Source organism: Anser cygnoides, chromosome 11 (assembly GCF_040182565.1).
Source record: "Anser cygnoides isolate HZ-2024a breed goose chromosome 11, Taihu_goose_T2T_genome, whole genome shotgun sequence".
In the NCBI taxonomy this organism is placed as follows: Eukaryota; Metazoa; Chordata; class Aves; order Anseriformes; family Anatidae; genus Anser; species Anser cygnoides.
The window spans coordinates 17,831,894-17,855,949 of NC_089883.1; the positions used below are offsets into that span (position 1 = coordinate 17,831,894).

General features: G+C 38.9%; 1 protein-coding gene across 7 annotated transcripts in view; it reads left to right on the forward strand.

The window, feature by feature from the left end:
* The window catches only part of MYO1E (myosin IE), a 259,158-nt gene that overhangs the window by 232,525 nt on the left and 2,577 nt on the right, over window positions 1-24,056 (forward strand). For 6 of the 7 annotated variants that reach the window (XM_067004122.1, XM_048060311.2, XM_067004123.1 and 3 more), the window contains 9 exons: window positions 2,472-2,616; window positions 6,382-6,496; window positions 7,001-7,170; window positions 7,597-7,742; window positions 12,333-12,479; window positions 14,072-14,229; window positions 15,306-15,398; window positions 19,219-19,423; window positions 23,612-23,781. In XM_067004122.1, coding sequence (XP_066860223.1) covers window positions 2,472-2,616; window positions 6,382-6,496; window positions 7,001-7,170; window positions 7,597-7,742; window positions 12,333-12,479; window positions 14,072-14,229; window positions 15,306-15,398; window positions 19,219-19,423; window positions 23,612-23,781 — 1,349 coding nt within the window. Of the gene's footprint in view, window positions 1-2,471; window positions 2,617-6,381; window positions 6,497-7,000; window positions 7,171-7,596; window positions 7,743-12,332; window positions 12,480-14,071; window positions 14,230-15,305; window positions 15,399-19,218; window positions 19,424-22,998; window positions 23,199-23,611; window positions 23,782-24,056 lie in introns of those variants that run through there. The other variant, XR_010834323.1, reaches the window with a different exon arrangement.

The window sequence follows — 24,056 nt, forward strand, 5'->3', positions numbered from 1 at the left end:
TAAACATGAATGTGCTTCAGAGTATAAAACCTTATGTGAAGGCTACTGCTGAGACAGAATAACAGATAATAATGAGTATGAAATCTAGCCTAACATTTGTCAAACACTGATTATGAGGGCTGTGTCTAGAAATCTGCCTGAGGTCTGCACAGAGGAAAACCACATGGTGTTTCTGGAAGGTGAATAGATTTCTATACTTCATTTCATGTGCAGAGATTCACAAGCAGCTGAAACCATTCTCTGTGGAATTCATCCATTTGTTTCAAATCAGTTTTGTAAAATTTAACAATTTAAGAGTAAACCTTTTCCTGCAACCTTTCCATTCACAGTTCCTAATATCCAGAACAACCTGTTCTGACACGATGAGTCAGTGTGAGTAAAAGTGGACTGAGGCATGGGATGGTCAGGAAATGCATGCTTGTACATTTGTTTTCATTGGGAGCTACTTGGCACCTTGATGTAAGAAGAGATTTTGGGGCTGAATAGACTATTATATACGAAATTTACATTTGCATGCAAAAAGCCAATGTCACTGAAAAGGCCTATGTGTTTCAAAGCATAACCAATCTGAAAGCTGAACTCCATAGTCAGAGATAAGACCTAACTCCTTACTGTGAATCTGTAATAGATAATATTTTTGGTCTTTTCTTTTATGGAATTGTTTCACAGCATTTTAAGAACACAGGCGTGCTGAAGTCCCTCATGAGCCCAAATTACATGTAAAGTCACAAAACCTAGATATACGGATATCAACACGACCAGTTTAATGAGAAGTATGCAGAAGTACATTGGAGGAAGGTGCTATTCATTCCCAAACAGCAGTGGACAATGATAGAATTGATGCACATAAAATACTAAATTCCAGAATTGTGATATGCTCAGTTGGTGCATGTTACAGAATAATATGTTGGTGTTTTTTTCTGCCCATTAGACTTGTCACAACAGTAAATTATGTGAAGCTAGTCTAAGTTTATGAAAAAGGAGAATTTCTAATCTTTTCTTATTCTGTACCTGAGAACTTTACTTACATTAAAAGGTCTTCAGTCATATTTTCCCTATGCCCTCCTTTATATAGCTTAGATGTAGGAAAGAATTTGTAACATGCTGAAATGTAGTGTCTAATTATGTTACGTGAGGGGCTGCACAACTTTCATTACCTGTATTAACTTCAGCACCTTTATATTCAGACTTCATTATCCAACTAGATTGTTGGAGTTACATGATGAACCTGCAAAAAAGGCTGTTAAATAAGCTGGAAATTAGTTTAACTTACAACTCCTCCTTACTACTACGCATCTATCTATCCCATAATACTGATAAGTAAGTTATACTGTCTCTAAACAGATTATGTATAATGGACATCTGTAAGATGTCATAAGAGCTACTTTTGTTATAACATCATGCTAGTGTCTGAGTATTTGATAACTAACTTCAACAGGATAGCAGTATAGGCCCTTTGAATCTTACTGAATTATTTATGTTAGCCTTTTCTTTTCATGTACATGCTATTTAGAGGTATTGTGTTTTTTGTGATATGCTACTTTTTAACAGTTTGTTATTTTTATGTGGTATTAAGTTGCATGACACTGTTTCTGCTTCTGGCTAGATAACAATTTAGATATGACAAGATAGAGAAATGAACATTTCCTGAATTAGGTTTCTAACAACTCGTGTGATTTTGAGAAATTTTATTAGAAGCTGCCTGAATCTTCCTAAGAAACATGAATTTGGGAATTACAACAAACTAAACTCCATACTCTATCAGTTTTTTCATTAATTGAATAGTTTTACTAATATAAGCATGGGAGTATTATGAGACAAAGCACTTCCCTGCCTCCTTTCCTAGCTGTTTGTATGGTCAGTTCACCTCAACGTTCCCTCCAGATAGCACCAACATCACAGTATCTTCCCTCCTGTAGCACGTGCCAAGCCAAAGGCTTTCTGGGGTAAGGCCAAGACTGGCTCCTTGCTAAATGTGGACCAGCTGTTGTTAACAGGTGGGTTAGGAGCATGAGCTGTCCGCTTGCTCAGAAACACAAAAGACCTTTGTAAAAATAAGGAAGACAAAGGCTTGAGTGGGAAATTGATCACATACTTGGGAAAAAATCTAGCATATTAAGGATATGGAGGTACTTAAACTTGTACCGTAAGTCCTTGCTAGTAAATAACCTTGTTCTGGCTTTAAGGAGAGGAGAGCAGCGCAGAACTTTCTGTAATTAACTACTGCAGTTACCAAATACTTAAGTTAGGATCTGGAAATGGGAGGCTTGTGGACACTTGCCATTCTCAATGCAGCTGTTTTGTCTTGATACGCAAAGAACACCTTAATATTCTGCATCTTCCCGTGCTCCGAGCTTCTGTAAGTCCTACCAAGGTGGTCAGTATACCCCCTGGGTAATAATACTAAGAATCAGTGGTATTCTGCTGCTGCTCTTTGCTGTTTTAACCTCTTATTTTCCTTGGTGGTTAAGGTACGCCATTCTGACCAAAGCAACCTGGCCTTCCTGGAAAGGAGAAGAGAAGCAAGGAGTTCTCCATCTGCTTCAGTCCGTCAACATGGATCCTGACCAATACCAACTCGGGAAATCCAAAGTCTTCATCAAAGCTCCGGAGTCTGTAAGTGTGGCAGGACATGAGTCTATAAATATGAAACTTTAGCTGAAATAAGAGGCCTGCCCACTCAGAAGTTTTACATAGTATCTGCTAGGGTGGGAGAAACATCAGAATATAAGTCAGGCTGGGCAGGCCTGTCACAGATGCCTCAAGTCTGTGGGTGCAGTAGAGATTCTAGTCACTTCGGTGATGGGTACAGTATAAGGACACTGCATAAATTTGACACACAAGGAGCATTAAATACATCAGGAAGAAGAGATGGGACACATAAGGATGCTTTGTATGCTTTGTCAGGTTACATATGATGTTCCATCAGTGTATCTCATATGAAGGAATAAGATGGTTTGAGAAGATATCTGCGGCCATTAGTCCAAGAAAACAGGTCCTTTTCTCAGTATAAGAACTACTGATGAAAATAAGAGAATAGCAACAAATATAGTAAGGATATGTTATATATTATGGAGTAAATCAATGTCCCAGAATGACTGTAACTTGAAATCCCATCCAGAAAGAACATTAGGTAGGCATATTAAGACTGCTTTTTTCCTGTGGCTTTTAAATTGCTCATACATCATTCAGGAAACTTTTCAAGGAAGAAAAGTACACACTTCACCATCCTGTGTTCCTTATTTATTAGAAGCAGGTGACTTCTTGGTGCTTTGCCTTAAGTTACACATCAAAATAAGAGCAGAATATTTCTGTTGCTGTCATTTTCCTTTTCAGAAAATTCTTGGTTTTGCTCTGTATAGTAGCAAAAATTCAGGCAGTAGACTGCTGTGCCCATTCACATGGTAAAAGCTTAGAGGGAAAATAAAGTTGTCCAAGTCTTAATCAAAATTGTTTCTACCATGAATAGGGTAAGATAGTCTCATCTGTTTATATAATAAAGCATTGTAGTGCTCAAGGTGTATAGGGTATCTGAATACTTGTATGCATGTTGACAGAGCAGGAATTTCTAGTAGAGGATTATTTTCACTTAATCATTGCAGTCAATGAGCCTTAACCAGCCGATTATAAAGAAGCATGAGCTTTGCCTTCCACTGTAGCACAGGTCATGATTTATTTATTAAGATTTTGGTGAGTCTTACAAAGTTGGCGTGATTGTCTTGGCCATCAGTGGATGTCTTTGATATCTCTTCTTGTGACAAGTTGGGACTTACAATTCTTTGCTGATGACTTCAAGTTTATGATAGGGCAGTGGCAAATACCCATTCTGGTCAAGTAGCATTTTAGAGTAATACAGATTACTTAGTTGCTTGTAATTACAAGGGACCAGAATTAGTAATTTAAGCAGTATCTTCCAGTTTGTCTTACACTGTAGAAAATTGTTTTTTCCTGTTTTCACTGAAATTATTTTGCATCCATTGTAGTAAGTTGCAAACCCAATGCAGTCTCAGTTTGGGAGATACGGAAACCAAAATAATTTGTGTAAAGGCCATTTTCTTGATGTTATGCTATTTTCAGGAAAGGATAGTTTAAAGTTTTAAACTGTTTTTCTGTTTTATATAATAAATCTTAAGGAACTAAACTTCCCTGAATGCTGAAAGACCCTAAGCTTTGGTATGCTTGCCCCTTATAAGAGAGCAGATTTCCAGCAGCCATATCTTCAAAGAAAGGAATGAAAATGTTTGCTGGTACCCATCTTCTATTTAATAGCTAAATGGTTCAACTAGTCACTTAGGATTGATGCATCCAGTGTGGCCTAATCTGAAGTAGCTAAAACCTTAATCTTCTGTACCCCAACATCACATCCTACTATTTTGTTTCCCAGAAAAAAAAATGTTTCCAGTTTTGCAGCATCTTCCCATTTGTGTAATATGTCCTGTTTATATTTCAGTGACATTTAAAGGCATATCTGAGTTTTATTGAAGGGCAGTTCTGCAGTATAAGACAATACGAGGGTGACTGAAAATAGTAAAACTTTTAGGGTTGCATTGCAATTTTAATTTAAAGTAGTGCTTTTGATTACTATATATTTTTCTTTTAAGAATGTCTTTCTTTGAAAAGTCATGAGGTTAATTTTAAAAATACTAAAACAGTTGGGGCCTCTTCCATTTTAAGTTGAAAGAATGTGAGGTGAATATTTTAAAGCTTTTTTTTAAAGTATTGAAGAAACATCCCTGAAATTACTAAACTTAAGGCTAGTGTCATTACTTCTGACATAGTAAATGAAAAATTTTCTTCCACCACTAAAGAAAGTGACCGTTATAGTTAATTGGATGAAAAAGTATTTGATTTGTTCGGGAGTGTGAGGGGAGGCTTTACAATACATATTTTAAGAAAAAAAATTATGCAATATTTTTAATTTATAATGTGGTTCGGTAAAATATTAGTTAACTTGATGTTTTCAGTGAACTTCCTTAATTGGGACTCTGACCTTCAACTGCAGGTGACAGACTATTTTACACTGATATTTTGCAGTTAGCATTATTAGAGAAATAAATGACATGTTCATGAGAGATCAATGATTACTGTAAATTGAATTAGACAAGGGCTTGATCATGCCCCTGCTGAAGCTTAGGAAGTTTTTGCATCAGGAGCATGTGTGTGTTTCATGCCTGTGTGCTGAAACATCTAATGCTTCTGTGTTTGTGAAGAGATTTTTTTTTTTAAATAAGTTTCTGTAGATGGAGATTTGCCAACTGCAAAATAAGGTTTTATGAGTAGCAGAAATGAGGCTTCATTATTTACGTTTCCATCAAACACCTGAATAAATAACTCTGTACACGAACAAGTGAGGTCTTGCAGAAATGGTTTGCATTAGATCAAGTTTCCTTTAAGATCAATATGAACAATGCTTTTCCTAGATTTGCATCATTTAGCAGCAAATTTAATAAAGGATCCCATAGCCCAAGATCACTTCTTGATATACCTTTTTTGTTTGTTTTGTAGTTTTGTTTTTTTTAAACTAACTTTCTCACTTTTGAGAGCTAGGAGAGAAGTCCTTATGTGTATTTAAGTCACAGTATAGGAAAGTAATTAGCAAGAGCCAAGTTAGTGAACTGATTTAATATTATAATTGTTAGCCAAATGTTGAGCTTCTGATGAGACAAGAAATAATAATTTATGTAAAAAGACTGTAGTAAAATATACCATCCTCATTAAATAATTATGAAATTCTTCTAATGCATTAAATTCACTTATATTGTAGTGAGACCTGGAAAGGAGATGCACCTGCCATTTCAGTTTTCATAAATCAGCATGTCCTCTTGATTTCTGACAACACTGTAGAAACTAGTCTTATCATAGCATACTGAAATATAAGATCATATTCTAGTTATAAGTCCTGCAGCCAACTTCACTGCTGAGGAAGAGTGGAGCCAGTGGACACAGCAGGGTAAAATTTAGATGAGGAAGTAAGTTACATATGAATATGGTGCATTATTGTGTTACACATTGTACAGATGCCCACTGACGTCCTAACATTGACAGGAGAAATGTTAATTGTAAAGAATATGTCAGGCTGGAGAGGGAGACTGGATGGAAGCCCAGTGGAGAACTTCAAGTTGCACCAGTAGTATTTCAGGAGAATCCATATTACTTTTTCTTCCTAATCGGGTTTCAAGGTTAATAGGTAAGCTGGTAAAACACAGAACCACTAAAGCTTCTCATGTCTTCCTACCTTACCATTCTGATCCAAGAATCCTTGGTCATAGCAGAAGCACCAGCTTGGGTCTGGAATGAAATACATTGAAAAGTTGAAAGTAAAGTGTTTTTCTGAAACTTATCTTGTAAAACGTTTGACCTACCCAATGTCTTTTTGTGCAGCTCTTTTTGTTAGAAGAAATGAGAGAGAGGAAGTATGATGGGTATGCCAGGGCCATCCAGAAGGCATGGAGGAAGTATGCAGCCAGGAAAAAATATGTACAGATGAGAGAAGAAGGTAGGTTCTAACTTTTGATGACTTATTTCACATGATTCCAAGAACAAAAAATATGGTGCAAGAGATAAAGGAAACACCTCCCTCTCTATAAAGCAAATGATTGCTTTGCAGACTAGGAATGACTGGAAATTGTTGGACCCCTGAGGTACCACTTATGAGGTTGACTGTTCTGTATGTGTGGTTTTGTTGGACTACCCAGTACTTTGGTCTCAAAACAAAGCCAGACTGAGTAGGAGAGAATTTCTGTAGTTCCAGAAGCGCTCCTGATTTGTCAGGACTGCCAAGCTTGCCATCAGTGTATTTCAATAGAAATGGATTTAATAACCACATGGATCCTTACATAAGGATTAGTAGCAGTGCCTCACTATTCTTTCCCTATTAGAAGCAATTTGGTTATCACTTCTTCCCCAAAAGTTCTGCTTTAAACCATTAATGCTCCTTCACATTGATTAATACTATATACTAAATTTTCTAAATTCACAGTGTCTATTTTTTGTATTTAAGCATCAGATCTGTTGCTGAACAAAAAAGAGAGGAGACGGAACAGCATCAACAGGAATTTTGTGGGAGATTACATAGGCATGGAGGACCATCCAGAGCTACGCCAGTTTGTGGGCAAACGGGAGAAAATTGATTTTGCAGACACCGTAACTAAATACGATAGGCGGTTTAAGGTAGGCTTAAGAACAAGATCCGCTAATGATCAGTTCTGCTAGGGAGTTATACTGATGTCTCTAGGATCATTTAACAAACTCCATGTGTCAAAAAATTCTAGGATAGTAGCTTGAAAATAGTATTTGACCCCTCTTACTCTCAACATTGAGATTTTCAAGCCTTTTGTTCCAGGGCAAAAGGGAATTGCTTTATGGGACTTGCTGGGCAGAAAGCTAAATTAAGAAAGGGAAGAAAAGCTACTTTAGTCCAGTGCAATCTGACTCTGAGGTTGTGATTTATCACATCAAATTCCCCTGTACACATTCAAATCAAAGACTGATAGCCTTGCCCCAAATCACAGTACATTACGTATTTTTGGAACAGCATCATGACATAAATGCATTGATTTCTGTATAACTATATATTTTCAAATGATTCTGTTTCAGAGTGTGAAGCGAGATCTTGTCCTCACTCCAAAGTGCATATACCTGATTGGGCGTGAAAAGATAAAGCAGGGTCCAGAAAAGGGTCAAGTTAAGGAAGTCTTAAAGCGAAGAATGGAAGTGGAGAGAATTCTTTCTGTTTCTCTAAGGTCAGTATCTTGAACACATCTTTCCACTGACAGAAATTTGTGTAAAACAGAATGAAATAAGTTGATTGATGAAGGGTGAATTCCATAAGCTGTATTAAATGAATGTTGTAAACCGAGCTGGACTTACTTTTACTCATAGCCCTAGTATGTTATAACAACAGATGTTTATGTTAATAAACATTTTCTGACTAGTTGTTAAAATGGTTCACTTGGTTTAAGTCTCACCTATCTGGTGTCACCCAAAATGTGTTCTGTGAAGCATATATGCACCGTAACGTGCTCAAGAAGGTTTAGTGAGTTTTGGCTTAAGCTTGTATCCGAGAAGTAAATCTTGGATATGTAAGTACACCGTGTGTGTATCCAGTGCTTCCTAAAGAGTGGTTCTCTGTGGTGAGCTGTTAAAACCTTTATTCCTAGTTGGATTTCACATCACTTCTGATGACTGAATATCAAACCAGTCCCAACTTGCAGGAAAGATCAGTGGTGGTGCCCACAAAAAGCTGAGAAACCTGGTTAGGTGAGTAAGTAAGAACAGGAAGAAACTGCCCATGAGACCCATAGATTTTTGCCTGTATCACTTCATCCCCTTGAAGATGAACAAAAAAAAGTCTCTGAATATCTTTGCATTTGTTATTGCAGTTTATCAGAGCTGGCAGCTGAGTATTAAATTTAATAAAAAAGAATACAGATCCAGCCTAATGGACCAACAAGAATTCTATAAATATTAAAATTTTGTATTTTAAGAGAATACTCTGTAGTTGAGTACTATGTATTGACAGCTACTGCAAAGGTGTTTTGTTTTTTTATAATATGCTTATAGAACATTGTTCCTGTTAAGATATTCAGAAGTCTTCCCACAGACATAATCCAGTACTAAAAAAAGTAGGTTTTCACGTTTCTGCATTTCTTGACTAAATTAAATCTTTCCAAGCTTAGGGAAATGTCTACTTTTACAATACCATTTTCAAATCTTGTGGTTTATTTTAGCATACATCTTTATAACAAAAGCTGCAGCAACAATAGATCAAGGTTAAAAGAGTGGAATTTGCCTATTTAGTGTTCCAAGTTTCAACTGCGTGCTGTACAAATATTAAACAGATTTCAGCCAGACACCTGAATTGGGCCTGTAGCATTCCAAAGGCAGAGTTGCATTGAGTCAGCTAAAAGCACAGCTGCCTGCCAAGTTAGCGAAAGCTGTTACACTCTTCTCACAAGTAAATAACAGTTCCACAGAAGGTTTTGAAGGAAAACAAGATGTGCATAGTTTAGAGGAAATATGTATATTACATTGTGTCTAATAATGTTTTAAACTTAGCTTATTGAATTTATTTTGTTGGAAAAGCCATTCTTTGTATATTCTAAAAATAGTGTCAGAATTACAAACTGTCAAGCCATCCAGGTATTCCCCCCAGAACAAAGCTACCTAGAAAACACAGGATCAGGAGAGCTTTTCCTGTTTTCATGTTAGTATGGGCTGAGTTCATAACAGATCATACTTAAGGAATATTTTAACTCTGTATTGATACAGTTTATTAGTAATACAATACCCTGGCTGCAGAGGCTACACAAATAACTGCTTCACTAGAATCTGTGATAATCTTGTGTCAGTGACCAGAGATGCAGCTTGAAGTATTTAACGGTCTTCAATTAATAAATCCAGAATGAAACTTTTACACAGTACAAGTATTGCCTCCTTTGTATTTTTGAAAGAAATATAATTTTTTCAGAGGTCAGTCTTAAAACAAAAATTGCATTAGCTCTCTAGCTTGCATTGTCTCATGTGTTTTCAAAACTCTAGTTTGTAGTTTATTTTTAAAGAACATTTTAATTCTCAACTAAAAAGGAAGAGAAACTCCCTGTACTTTAAATTTTGACACCTGTAAGGTAATTGACTTCTGACCAGTTTTGAAGTGAATCTCAGTCCTCTGCCTTGGAAGAAAATAATTGAAATGACACTTTTTAGGAGCTTATCCAGACCGAATTTTAGCTTTGTTCTGTATTACAGACAAGAAGGGCAGAATATTCAAGCACCACTGACACATATTTACATCAAGTAACACCACATAACAATTACTAAGGGAATTGCCCTTTAAAATACAACTACCCAATTTGTAATTTGTTCTGTGAGTTGAGTATGACAAATACTCATAGAAGTCTGCTAGTGTTTTTAATAGCAGTAAGTAACTGAATTTTACAATTCATCTGATAAGCAGTGACGCAGGATATCCTAACAGTGTTGCAAAGGCGGGCTCTTTGCCAAGCAAGCTAAAATAGGACCACTGGCTGGATAGTATTTCCTATAGTGCTGGGGTTTTTCTTACATGTCTCTTTCAGAACCCTGCTGAGACTCTTAAGTTTGCTTGATGGTAGGAAGGGAGGTCATGATTTTACTTTATTTTCTTACATTTCTTACTGCTATTTTAAATACTAAGTAGGTACTCTGGGGTAGGTAATTGGGTAAGTTTGTGGCTTCATACACACTTTCATAAGCTATAGGAAAGATTTCAGAGTTTGAAAGGAGATTATGGAATACAGAAATAGAGGGTAAACTTTTAGAAAAATGGGTAGTGGTACGACTTATTCTTCATGTCAGGTTAGAAACATTTTCATATCTAACAGTCAAGAGTATCTGTAGCAATAGCATGAAACTATTTTTAATTCTGCATGAAGTAAATTGCTACTCACAGTCTCTAGAGGGAGGCATAGTCTTCAGTAACTAGATGAAAAATGATGATGAGAAAGCTACCTCTGTTTACCACCTTCGTATTTAAAGAGTCAGCAATCAGGCAAACCAGCTGTGAGAGGAAAAGGAAAGAGCATGCTTAAAGTGGAAAGCTGTTAATTGCTAGGTAATTAGGATCAGAAAAGAGTGATGAGGGAAAATAGATTTAATTTTCTCTCTGATGGAAGAGAAGGGACTTCTTTTCTGAGCTGAAAGTTATTTCAAGGTCCTTATTTGCAAGACTTAATTTACTTTTTGACTTACTGTGAAACTTTGAAGTAATGCATAATACATAGATGGGATATCAATGCCTTCTCTGTGTGATTTATTGTTATGCAAACCATTTAAAGACGTTTTTCCTTAGTGCTCGTTATGTAACTTTGGCTTGCCCTTCACTTGGCTGCCAAAGCCACCTGCCTGGTTTTCCACAACCTTAATCACTGATGATATTGACACTGCCAAGTTTTATGCCATTAGCAAGTAAGTTTTTAGTATATTGGTTTTAGAAGAAACTGTGAAAACTGCTAATAAATGTTAATTCTAAATCCAAACCTTTTATATCCAGGATTTGAAAGGTTCATTTCTCCAGAAGGAAATACAATCAGATAGCATCTTTTTCACTTATGAGACATCTAATGCATTGAAATAAATTGCTATGCTACAATTATATTTTCTAATATTACTAAAAGCAGATGAAGATTAGCTGGAAGCAAATAAATAACAAAGTCACAACTAATATGGTTAATTTTAAATTTGTGTGAGATTTTAGCTTGTTGTGAAAGGGAGGTCAGCTGCTTCCTTGCAGTAAATAACGTTGCTGTAAATAGCTTTTCAGTGTAACAATTGTAGGGTGTTTTTTTTAAGTGCAGCAGCTCTGGATGGAGTTGCTAGAAATTGTATTGACAATATCTTTATCAGTCGTGACTATGATAGCTTGCTGACCATATTTATGACTTGCCTTCTTTTCCTTGCTTTCAGCTTTCTTCTCTTAAAAAATAAAATCCTGTAATCATCTTTGTTGGAGCAAGGAGAGGGGGTCATGGCTAGACAAAGTGAAATCTTGTTTCACAGAGACATCATGTTATATTAGGTTTAAAAAAACAAACAAAAACCCACTTATTTCCTTGTTTTTGTTTTATTTGTAAAGCGTTATTTATATTGCTTTTTAGAGAGGATGCAGAAACAGATAGACACCAATGTAGCTATAGCGAGGAAGTATGCCAGCATGTTGTTAAAAGGAAAAACAATACATTTATATACAAATTAGCATGCTGAAACAACGCTAATCTAGCTGGAACTCAAAGGAACTGTGGGGACTCGGCAGAAATCAGCCAAGTAAATTGCTGATGTGGATATAATGTTCTGTGGAGTATTTTGCAGCATCTGTAAGCAGGAATCAATCCATTGATGGCAATAGATCCCAACATGTGTGTTCTTTGTGTACTGTATAACCATTAAGCTAAAAACGATGGAGAGTTAAGAGCTTTCATTCAGAATTTGCTTGCTTTGACTTTCAGTCTTACTTTATGACTAGTAACTTTCAAGCTTCCAATTCATCTCTAATCACAGATTTTGCCATTGTTGAAGAAATGGACTTTAATATTAACTTCAATAGCACATGTTCTTATGAAACAGTGATTACTGTAAAATGACCAAATAGCTTTCCTGTGTTTCAAACAGGATTCTTTCAGGTATTTCATTATCAACTGCTCAAAAAAAGTGTTCTCATAAAGAAAGACTGTAAGGTACATGCTCTTTGGACTTTGTGTTTTTAAAAATCAACCATGTGTACAAATTGCATTATAATGCTGGCTCTATTTGCTATTGAAATTTTAATCTGAGTGGTATATACTCTGATTTCTTTTCAGCACGATGCAGGATGACATTTTCATTCTACATGAACAGGAATATGATAGCTTGCTTGAATCAGTCTTCAAAACTGAGTTTTTAAGCCTTTTATCAAAACGATACGAAGAGAAAACACAAAGAAAACTACCTCTGAAATTTAGCAATACGTGAGTTACGTTTTTTCAATGGGCTTTTAAAGAATAAATAATCATTGTTCTTGCTGATAAGGCAGATGAGTGAAAGCTGCTTGCTGAGCTCCTGCCTAGTGCTTTGATTTAGAATAATAAGAGACAGTACACTATAAAAATGTAAGGAAGCCAGACGTTTTTTTAGCTCATCAGAGTAATAGATTGGGATTATATCTGGGCCATCTGCCACTTTCCACTGTCTGTGTGCGTAGGTGAGTTGTTTTCATTCTCCTGAACATGCATCAGGATCAAGGGTCCGCAACTTTGCCCTGTCACAGATCAACTCTGTGCTGTCAGTGCTGTGGCTGCGCAGCAGGGGCCAGGCCAGTCACTGCACAATTAATGTGCACCCATAGAGCAAGCTTTCCCATCTCTCTGCTGCCTGCTGTTTCCCGTCGTGAGAAGGGAACATCCTCTTCAAACTCCTTAACCTTGACCCAGTAGTGGAAACGTTATGATATTTGGAACACAATTACAGAGACATAATATAATAATCTGAAATAAGGTCGCGTCTGCCAGGTGAGACGATAATTCCTGGAGGAGCTTGTTAAGTAAATTATTTTGGGAACATTCCTTATAAACAAGCCTGAAACGCTACTGAATGTTTGATGTGTGTTTTAGCTGTAAGGGCGTGCTGGAAACTATCCCAACAAATGTGTTTTTGTTAATACTCCTACCCTTGAAGTAGATTAGCAGCAGCAGGCCTTGGATTTTTCATATGTTCATTTCCTTAAAAGAAGTGCAAGAATTATGAAAGTTAACAGGAGAGTCTTATTTTAGTTTGAAGGGTTATAGGAGGACAACTGAAGTTTGGAACATTCCTGTAGCATATGCTCCTATACTCAAAGCCAGGAATAAATATTTTTAATAATCCAGTACCAGGAATAAAAATTTTTGTTCATGCCAGTTGTAGTGTGTTATAGTTCTTGGGTCTTGCCCCAAACCATGATTTTCTTAGCTTGTATCTGATTGCATTACAGAGCAGAAGCAGACAAATAGTATGGAAATACCTGGAAAGAGAATGTGTGTGTATATATATATGTATAGTCATTTATATATTTCATATATATGTGAAAATAATTAGAAAGATTGAAAAGTGCGTGCAAAAATGTTCACTCCCCAAATATGCACAAGGCCCACTCATGAAGCACATATTGGTCACCTAATGGTATATACAGAAGAACATTTAGGAATGGAGCACTTACTAGCTTGCACTAGTAGAGTCTTCTTCTAGTGGAATCTGTTTTATGGTAGACACATCTGTTGCTCAGACCTTTGCATGTTTTTCCTCAAAGCTCATTTATCTTCTTATCCTCTCCAGAGTGTCTTAAACTTCCTTCCTGTACTATGAAAGCCAAAAGGTCAGTTATGTAGAACATGTAAAAAAAAAATAATTAGGTGTTTTATATCATTATTCACGCATTGAATAGAGATTCTCAACCTAAGCTTTTTATTTTTAGATCTCTAAGTTATCTGCTGCCAAGTGATAATGTCCTGGTTTGACATGTAAATTCTTTGGTGTTTTTTTTTTTTCCTTTCTCTTTTTTCTTGTTTTCATGTGCTTATATTAGGCTTGAAGTAAAGCTGAAAAAGGAGAGCTGGGGGCCCTGGAGCAGTAGTGGTTCTCGACAAGTGCAATTTATGCAAGGCCAAGGAGATATAGCCATTCTCAAGCCAAGCAATAAAGTACTGCAGATCAGCATTGGACCAGGGCTACCAAAGAATTCCCGTATGTATGATTTTCCTTTAGAAATGAATGACTCCTGCTTTCCCTCCTTGCCTCTCTCTCATATCAGCATTTTCATTGTTTCTCTGTTACACTGAAAAGAAGATCCAAGTTATAGGTCTTACTGATGCAGCAAATTTCCCTACTGTTTTACAGTCTTTCTGGAATTTAATAAATGCTTCAATTTATAAATTTTTATTTCCCTATATAATGAATGCTTCTGAAGTGTCTGAGGTTCTTTTCCTTGTGGCAAAGTAAATAAGGGTGTTAACTTAACATGACATAGTACAAACAGCAAGCACAATTAGACAAGCATTTTGAAGCCGAGTGTTTCAGTCTCCTCAGAGCTCCTGCAGTTCTTACAGTCATGCTGATGCAGAAAGGAAGTGACCTTTGTACGTCACCAAAGACTGAGCTCCAAATAGTACTGTCTGTAAAAAAAATAGTCTCTAAAAGTGTTTACCTTTTTGCCATATTAAATGCTTTCTGTGAAGCTTCTACCTCTTAAGAGGGTTCTATGGGGAGAATAGGGAAAGTTTTTTGGCACAGCTACCTTATAGGATGAAAGAAGGAAGAAACTAAATCTTCTTTCAAAGTATCTATCTAAACCTATCTTTTAACCAGACCTGGAAGCATACTGCTAGATTGTTTTCCTGTCATTTTCCTATCAAACAGGACAGTGCAATAAAACTGGGGGGGGATTTCTTGGTATCACTGAACTGGAAAAAGTCTACTTATATGGGTAGAGAAATTTATGATCAGAAAATGGTATAAAAAGTACTGTTGTGCCAGCTATCTGTGGTTTCTAAAACTAGTCCCTAAAGCTAATAGTCTTTAAGGCTCAATTTACTGCAGTCTTGAGACATCTCTACCTTAAATCCTACGGCTGAAAAGGGAGGATATGCCGAAGGCATCCTTGTTTCACCAAAAGCTTTAGCAGAACATGGCCAACAACACCGCACATTAGAGTGATTACTCCTAAGATCAGCCTCTCTGAACACAGAGGGGCCTGGTAGCCATAACCTTACCTAATGAAGGTAATCAGAAAAGGGTAACAAAATGTTGCTGGTTTCTTTCAGGTCCTACTAGACGTAATGTTACACAAACTAGAGGGTATTCTAACAGGTCTCAAACTCAGACTTACCCTATGAGAGCTGCGCCTCCACCTCCTGGTAAGTTTTCTTAGCCTCAAGTTTAAAACAAAATTCAAAATTTAGGCTTTCACTTTTTTCTTTTCATCTGTGTTTTTTTTTCCCTTTCCATAAAAAATACATATTAAGAGGATATTAAAATTTTACTATCTTAAGTTAAACGTACATTGCAGGCATTTTTGAAGTGTGTCATTGGGAGATTAATGGGAATCAAACTGGTATTCCACCAGAGACAGCTTGATTGTTAGGGATGCTGGCATGTTCAGTCACTGAGGAGAAGACACTGAATCTTAAAACTAACCCCATAGCCTCTCTATTTTCCTCTTTAGGGAAAAATATACACATTAATCAGGATATAGACAACACTTTTTAATGAAACTGCTTTCAGGGCCATAAACAAGAGAATGCAATTTATGTCTCTTTGTCCTACCCTGTTAGATAAGAACTTTCATGTGTACTGAATACTGAGCCCTATGAGCTCTGCCAGCAAGTTGCGTAGCTTTTTTTTCTGTATGGGATTGATGTAATTAGGGTGTTTCACATCTGCCCTTGAGCGATATGATTAATTTAGTCTGTGAACTCAGAGGAAAGAACAATATCCCATTGACCTACAACTTCCCAAGTAGTTCTTTTTTCTACATTCCCAGAGTGTTTTTTTTAATTATTTATTTAAACAAAAGGTTCTCTTGCAGTCAGCTGCTGTTTTTTTTGAGAAGCACAATGATAAGACTGTAAGTCGAGTGTGCAACCAGTCTTTGTTACCAAATGCCAACTCCCGATCCTGTTGGAAAAAAACACAACTCACAGCCATATGACTCAAACAAAGGACTGCATGATCAACAAGAACTGTATATTATTCTAGTAAAGTGGCAAATTACTGTAGTTAAAGAAGTTAACCAGTTCGTGGACACAGGCAGTAAATACTCATACAGAATGAATTAAATAAAGCAAGGGAGGGCTACTTTCACTTGCATTTTCAAAAACTCAGCACTTTCACAGCTACAGGAAAAAGACACAAAAAAAATAATAAAGAAGTCTTATGACTGTAGACCAAGTTCAAACTTGCCTTACAATAAGGCAAGTTTGGATGTAGATTTTCTTTGCATTCAAGTCCAAAGCATAGCCAACACACAATTGCAAGTTTTTTTGAGCTGCTCAGGACGCTGGTTGGCCGAGTCCCTTGGGAGGCGGTTCTGAAGGGCAGAGGAGTCCAGGAAGGCTGGGCGCTCCTCAAGAAGGAAATCGTGATGGCACAGGAGCGGTCCGTCCCCACGTGCCCAAAGATGAGCCGGCGTGGAAGAAGACCGGCCTGGCTCAACAGAGAGTTGCGGCTGGAGCTTAGCAGAAAAAAGAGGGTTTATAATCTTTGGAAAAAAGGGCGGGCCACTGAGGAGGACTACAAGGATGTAGCGAGGCTGTGCAGGGAGAAAATTAGAAAGGCCAAAGCTCATCTGGAGCTCAATCTGGCTACTGCCGTTAAAGACAACAAAAAATCCTTTTACAAATACATCAACGCGAAACGGAGGACTAGGGAGAATCTCCATCCTTTACTGGATGCGAGGGGAAACCTAGTTACTAAGGATGAGGAAAAGGCTGAGGTGCTTAATGCCGCCTTTGCCTCAGTCTTTAGCGGCAATACCGGTTGTTCTCCGGACACCCAGTGCCCTGAGCTGGTGGAAGGGGATGGGGAGCAGGATGTGGCCTTCGCTATCCATGAGGAAATGGTTGGCGACCTGCTACGGAGCTTGGATGTGCGCAAGTCGATGGGGCCGGATGGGATCCACCCGAGGGTACTGCGAGAACTGGCGGAGGAGCTGGCCGAGCCGCTTTCCATCATTTATCGGCAGTCCTGGCTATCGGGGGAGGTCCCGGTTGACTGGCGGCTAGCCAATGTGACGCCCATCTATAAGAAGGGCCGGAGGGCAGACCCGGGGAACTATAGGCCTGTCAGTTTGACCTCAGTGCCGGGGAAGCTCATGGAGCAGATTATCTTGAGGGTCATCACGCGGCACTTGCAGGGCAAGCAGGCGATCAGGCCCAGTCAGCATGGGTTTATGAAAGGCAGGTCCTGCTTGACGAACCTGATCTCCTTCTATGACCAAGTGACGCGCTTGGTGGATGAGGGAAAGGCTGTGGACGTGGTCTACCTTGACCTCAGTAAGGCTTTTGACACCGTTCCCCACAACATTCTCCTCAAGAAACTGGCTGCTCGTGGCTTGGACTGGCGTACGCTTCGCTGGGTTAGAAACTGGCTGGATGGCCGGGCCCAGAGAGTTGTGGTGAATGGAGTCAAATCTGGTTGGAGGCCGGTCACTAGTGGAGTCCCCCAGGGCTCGGTACTGGGGCCGGTCCTATTTAATATCTTTATCGATGATCTGGATGAGGGCGTCCAGTGCACCCTCAGTAAGTTTGCAGATGACACCAAGCTAAGTACGTGTGTCGATCTGCTCGAGGGCAGGAAGGCTCTGCAGGAGGATCTGGATAGGCTGGAGCGATGGGCTGAGGTCAACTGCATGAAGTTCAACAAGGCCAAGTGCCGGGTCCTGCACCTGGGCTGCAACAACCCCAAGCAGAGCTACAGGCTGGGAGATGAGTGGCTGGAAAGCTGCCTGGCCGAGAAGGACCTGGGAGTATTGGTGGATAGTCGGCTGAATGTGAGCCAGCAGTGTGCTCAGGTGGCCAAGAAGGCCAACGGCATCCTGGCCTGTATAAGAAGCAGTGTGGCCAGCAGGTCGAGGGAAGTGATTGTGCCCCTGTACTCGGCTCTGGTGAGGCCGCACCTCGAGTACTGTGTTCAGTTTTGGGCCCCTCGCTACAGGAAGGACATGGACGTGCTCGAGCGAGTCCAGAGAAGGGCGACCAAGCTGGTGAGGGGTCTGGAGAACAAGTCTTACGAGGAGCGGCTGAGGGAGCTGGGCTTGTTCAGCCTGGAGAAGAGGAGGCTCAGGGGCGACTCATCGCTCTCTACAGTTACCTGAAAGGAGGCTGTAGAGAGGTGGGGGTTGGTCTATTCTCCCACGTGCCTAGTGACAGGACGAGGGGGAATGGGCTAAAGTTGCGACAGGGGAGTTTTAGGTTGGATGTTAGGAAGTACTTCTTTACCGAAAGGGTTATTAAGCATTGGAACAGGCTGCCCAGGGAGGTGGTGGAGTCACCATCCCTGGAGGTCTTTAAAAGACGTTTAGATGTAGAGCTTAGGCATATGGTTTAGTGGAGTACTTAGTGTTAGGTCGGAGGTTGGACTCGATGATCTTGAGGTCTCTTCCAACCTAGAGAAATCTGTGAATCTGTGCAATTCAGCCTTTTGTCATCATCTAGCCCCAGCGCTCATGACAGCTGCTGAACAGACATGTCACAGAGTCCTAATTAAAAGAATCTGATGCAGTGTTCAGCAAGACACTGGGTTAACTTTACCGTGGCACTGAAGTAGAAAATCACAGAGCAGTAAAACTATGCTGCAGTGTTCACGCAGGATAAATGTAGCTACTGAACTTAAGTAGTTGCTGTGTTGACCCATAGGCATTGAAACAGCTTGTTTAAAAGGTGAGCAGACGTCTTTCATTCACTCATTCATTCAGTCACATCAGTTTTTAAGGTACATGTACACTTACAGGAAGCTAGACCAGTGTGCGTGCACACATGTATGTCTGTACATGTGTGCACATACACGTTCATGGGCATCTGTATATACATGCATACTTGTGTGCATGCGTTTGTACATTTGCACGTATGTACATCTATGTATCAATGTGTTTGTGTATACTTTTCATGTGTGCCTACATACAAATGCACACATATCCATAGTTTGGACTGGATGTGTTCATACTTCATTTACTTCCAGGACATCAGCAAAATGGAGTAATAAATCCTTCACAGTTTGTACCACATCCCCAAGTTCCAGCAAATCAACAGGCCAATCAGAAAAATCTGTATACAAATATGACACGACCAACTTTACCACGGCAACTATCAGGAGGATCGGGCAAGATTTCACAGCAACCAGAAAGCCTGGATTTTCTGAAAGTACCTGACCAAGGAGCAGCTGGGTAAGTTTCTACGTTAATTTCTGTAAATAGTTTAATACACAAACTGTTCATAGGTGATGAAGTTATCATGGATGACCAGCTTAGGCCATTAAGCTGCACTCAGACAACTCACCTTCCATAGGATTATGAAACACATGCTCCTTAACAGGTTGTAGGGCTTTAGGAATGAAGGTAAACCAGTTCCAGTTAAATATCTTAAACTTGCATGGTGCCTTCTGCTTAAGGATATTAGAATACTTATAGTAGGCCTTCTTTCCCTTCTGGTTTAGGGATAATAAAAAGTAGATGTGCTGTTTCTTGGGAACTATCAACCACATGCTAACCACAAAAAGTTGCAAGTGTATTCTGATCAGTTGTAGCCACTACTAATTTTGACAATTTCAAAACCCTCAGCAGATGCTAACACTTTTAAGCATGCTTCCATCTTCAAAACCTTAAAATAGTGAAGTTCATTAAATTGACGTACAATGAGCAAAGGTGTTTTGCTAATGTTAGGTTCTTATTTTGTCTTGAGAGTAGTTCATGTAACAGCAACAAAACCTGTAAGCCATATGCAGGGTAAAGCCACTGTGATTTCCACCAGACAATTGTGAATAAAATTTATTATTGTAAAATGTAGCACCTATCAAGTACCTAATGAGGTAATGTTAGTCACGCTATCACACAGGGTTAAAAACATCAGTTGCATCATACTGTATAGTTCCTAATGCTCTGGGTATACACCAACACACCCATCTCTTTCAGTCATCAGTTTATAAGGATCATTAGTATGTATCAAAGTTTCTACTTCTTGTAATTGCCATTTAAAATAGCTGACCAAGAATAAAAACAGTACCTCAGACATCTTCACTGTCTGCCCTAGCTTGCACTGACAACAGTATATGCTTGAGACAGCTAGGAAAAAAACCACAACAGCAATTAAACCCACAAACAGCTACAGCAGTAATTGCAACTAGAACAAGTATGGATCAGCCATCCACCTCTCTGATTTTATGGATGTCAGTTTTCTGTAAGAAGCCACAAATGAGAGAAAGACTGCTCAATTCTGAAGAAAACAAGGAAGGAAGAGGATGTTGGAGAGAGTGAGGATTGATTTTTATTGTTCTTGTTCTAAAAAACAAAACAAAAACAAAAAACCCAGCAAAGTCACTTCTTAGGCCTCAATATTCCAATACACAGGTTGCTGGCTATGTAGTAATCCCCACAACTTCACCAAATAGTTTGTTCCACATTTTGAAATACAGTAAAATACAGCTTGGGGAACAAGTATTTTGGTCAAAAATGTTGGGAGGTGCTGCACTCTGAGGAGAATACAGCCAAATAATAATTTCAGGTGGGCATTACATTACAGCTTTGGGAAGTGTTGGGATATTGTTGGAGTGAATATACAGTGGTAAAGCCTACAGGAAGAAGACAGATTTATTCTGATACTGTGTATTCAATGTGTTAATGCTAATAATACCCAACTCTGAGCATACATTCAGAAGTCCAATTTGTAACTGCCATAATAGTAATAATACAGCCTTGTTCTCCCTACCAGTACTAATCATTACTGAGCCATATTTCAGTAGGTGTTTCCAGAGCCATTTTATAATCTTGTTTCCAAGCAGAAAAAGCACGCTGCAACACTGTCAAATGGTCCATTATAAGAATACAGTCGTGTCCTGAGGGAAAACAGCAAATATATTAAAAATAAGTCAAAATTGTCAAAAAGCTGCAGTTCTGGGAACTTAGCTCCAGCAAAGGCTGGCCTCCTTTTTGCCCAGTACTCGTGCTGGTCCACAGGCCTGCTGTGCCCCGCAGCCAGGGGCCGTGTATTACACTTGAGGCATGCGCATGCACCCTGCTGGTAGCCTGGGGTGGCTCAAGCCACGCGCAGTCAGTAGGAGCAGACCTGACTGGAGGTGAGTGTTTTTTTGCTGGAACTTGATATGACCACACAGCGCACTGCACAGCAGAGTTCTGCACTGCCTGGCTTTTTGTTCCTGCTGCAAAGGGGCAGTATATTCATTTTTTTTTAGAGAGCCTGGACAAATACAAGTGTCTCTCACCACTCCAGCAGAAAGGCTAAGGCACATGTCAGGTGTAGCTCATCTTCCAGCAGAAGACATGTTAAACAAATAGTTTACCTGGCACCTCTCTTCCTAGTAATTTATTTTCCTAATCCTGTATATAGTCCTGGGGACTGGCAGCAACCTCAAAACCTTGCCATTGCATGGGAACTACACTGATTAGTGCACATGGGTTGCTGCATTGAAATTTGTGCAATGAAGTATGATAAGGCACCAATATAGTTCAGGCTTTAATTTCCCTGATACTAATACCTCAATAATACCTCAAGATCCCATACAGCCAGCAATGCAAGTTCTGTTCCTTTTCATCACCTCACTTCTTACTACCTGCGCTCTTGGCCAGCACGATTAGGGACACAACCGATCCAAACACTATCTCACCAAGCTAGCGCATCATTTCAAGCTAGCGTATCATTTCCTACCTATAACCACTCCCCCAGTTAGTCCAAAAACAGTTTAAAAACAAGAAAAAAAGAGACAGGCTCACAAAGGAATGGAGGCATGAGGTATGCCAGAGTTCAGAAAGGACACCTGAGGGGTTCTTCCTGTTCTTCCTTTCAGCTGAACCTGTTCAGTGGCATAGCCAGACATTTCAATAGTACCTATCCGTAAGTTTCTCTGATACATTCAGCCACTATGAAAAACAAATATCCCAAAAAGCAACAGAACAAAGGAAGTACACAAGTTACATTTGCAAGGCTTTTCCTCCTAAGTGTTAAGGTCCTTAATTTACTAAAATGAAGTGGTATTGCTATATTCAGCAGCGGCTTCCCGATTTTTTTTTTTGGTTTTTCCTCTAGTTTTCCTGTACACAAGACATGAGCTAGAGGAGTTATGAATTTACTCTTTTAAGACCACAGCCATTATAGATGTCATTTTAAGGGTAGTTATTTTTACCAAGTTAAGTTTTATCTTTAGCAAGGTTTCTGTATTAACACATCTTTAATTTCTAGTCATTACTAACAATCTAATAAAGTCTGATTTTTAAAAAAAAAAAAAGGCAAAAACCCACCATGCTCTCACCATCAAGACATTTCATTTAAGATGTTCTTGTTCTGATGTACGCCCAGAAAAGCTGTTACTTTTGTGACACTTATGCTTACCATATTTCCACATCTGTCTAGTTGGTCTAGGCTTCACACTGTATTGTATCCCAAGCAAAGTCAGCAGCCTAACAACAGGAGAACAATCCTCCCTCCACTTGATAAATTTAGTACCAAAATGCTAAGTCACGCTTTAAGACAACCCCAGCTCATTCTGTGATGCAGCTCACTACAGGAACTTAAACTAGAATTTGCTAGAAATACACTGACAAAAATGAAGTGTAGGACTTATAATAAGTAACTAGAAACCTCTTCTGCAAGAGCTATGTAGCATTGTCCTGGTATCACGTATCATTATCACAGTTCAGCTCCCCCACCCCTCCATCACAGCTTTTACAATAGGAAGTGCAATGAACAAGTAAAATGACATATTGTATCTAATACCTGTTCTTTCTTCCAGCCTTTATTAGCTGATGAGCTGGCAAAACGCATTTCTTCCCTTTCCCTTTCCTAATCTTTGGAGTGGTCATAGCTGTGACAGACTTTGTGCAGCATCTCCCCTGCTGCTTCAGAGTTGACTATAACAGAACAAGTCCATAGATGGTCCTGGAATCTGTGACAACCTAGGACAGTCTCTCTTACAGCTTAGTCACAAGAATGGTAAAGTAGCAAACCTGTGAGCTAGAACTTTGTTTTTACTACTGGAAATTAAATTCCTGCTGAATTGGGGCATAGAAGGAGATAGACTAAGCCATGTAGTTGCCAAGATATGCATGAACTGCATGTGCCCATTTATTTACATTCTTGTCTGAGCACCATCTTCACTTATGCATTTAAACTGCTGTTTGGAAGTACTTGTTCATCCGTTTTCAGTATGAAGTAAACAGCAACTCTTAACCCTTTCACAGGGAAGTCTTATATGCCTATTTTTAATTGGTGTGAAATTTAAGAGCTATTTTTCCCTTTTCTATGATATTCTTTACAATCTGTTCATTGGGATGGGTTGATAAAGCTTAGGTTCAAGTAATAATAAGCTTTGAAACACATTAACGTTTCCCTCCCATCCTCTTAAGTGTTCGCAGGCAGACCACAAACCGGCCCCCACCAGCTGGAGGAAGGCCTAAACCACAGCCAAAACCGAAGCCTCAGGTACCACAGTGCAGGGCACTGTATGCATACGATGCTCAGGACACAGATGAACTTAGCTTTAATGCCAATGACGTGATCGATATAATCAAAGAAGGTACGTAAACATAGAAAAAAGCTTTTGCTACTAATAGTTAAGACATGGTTTTTGGTTACCCCAGAGTTATCTTCCCTGATAAAGCTTGCAAATTTCTGTGATAGCTCAGAGAGCAGAGACATCCACAACAGTCACACCTATGCACTTTAAAATATCAGAGTTGACAGTTGAAAGCTATTCACTTTATTTGCTACTGTAGATCTGTCAATTTAGAGTGTAACTATTCAGGTTCTGACTGAAAGTTAGCCTAATCCACAAGAACCAAGTAAATCCAG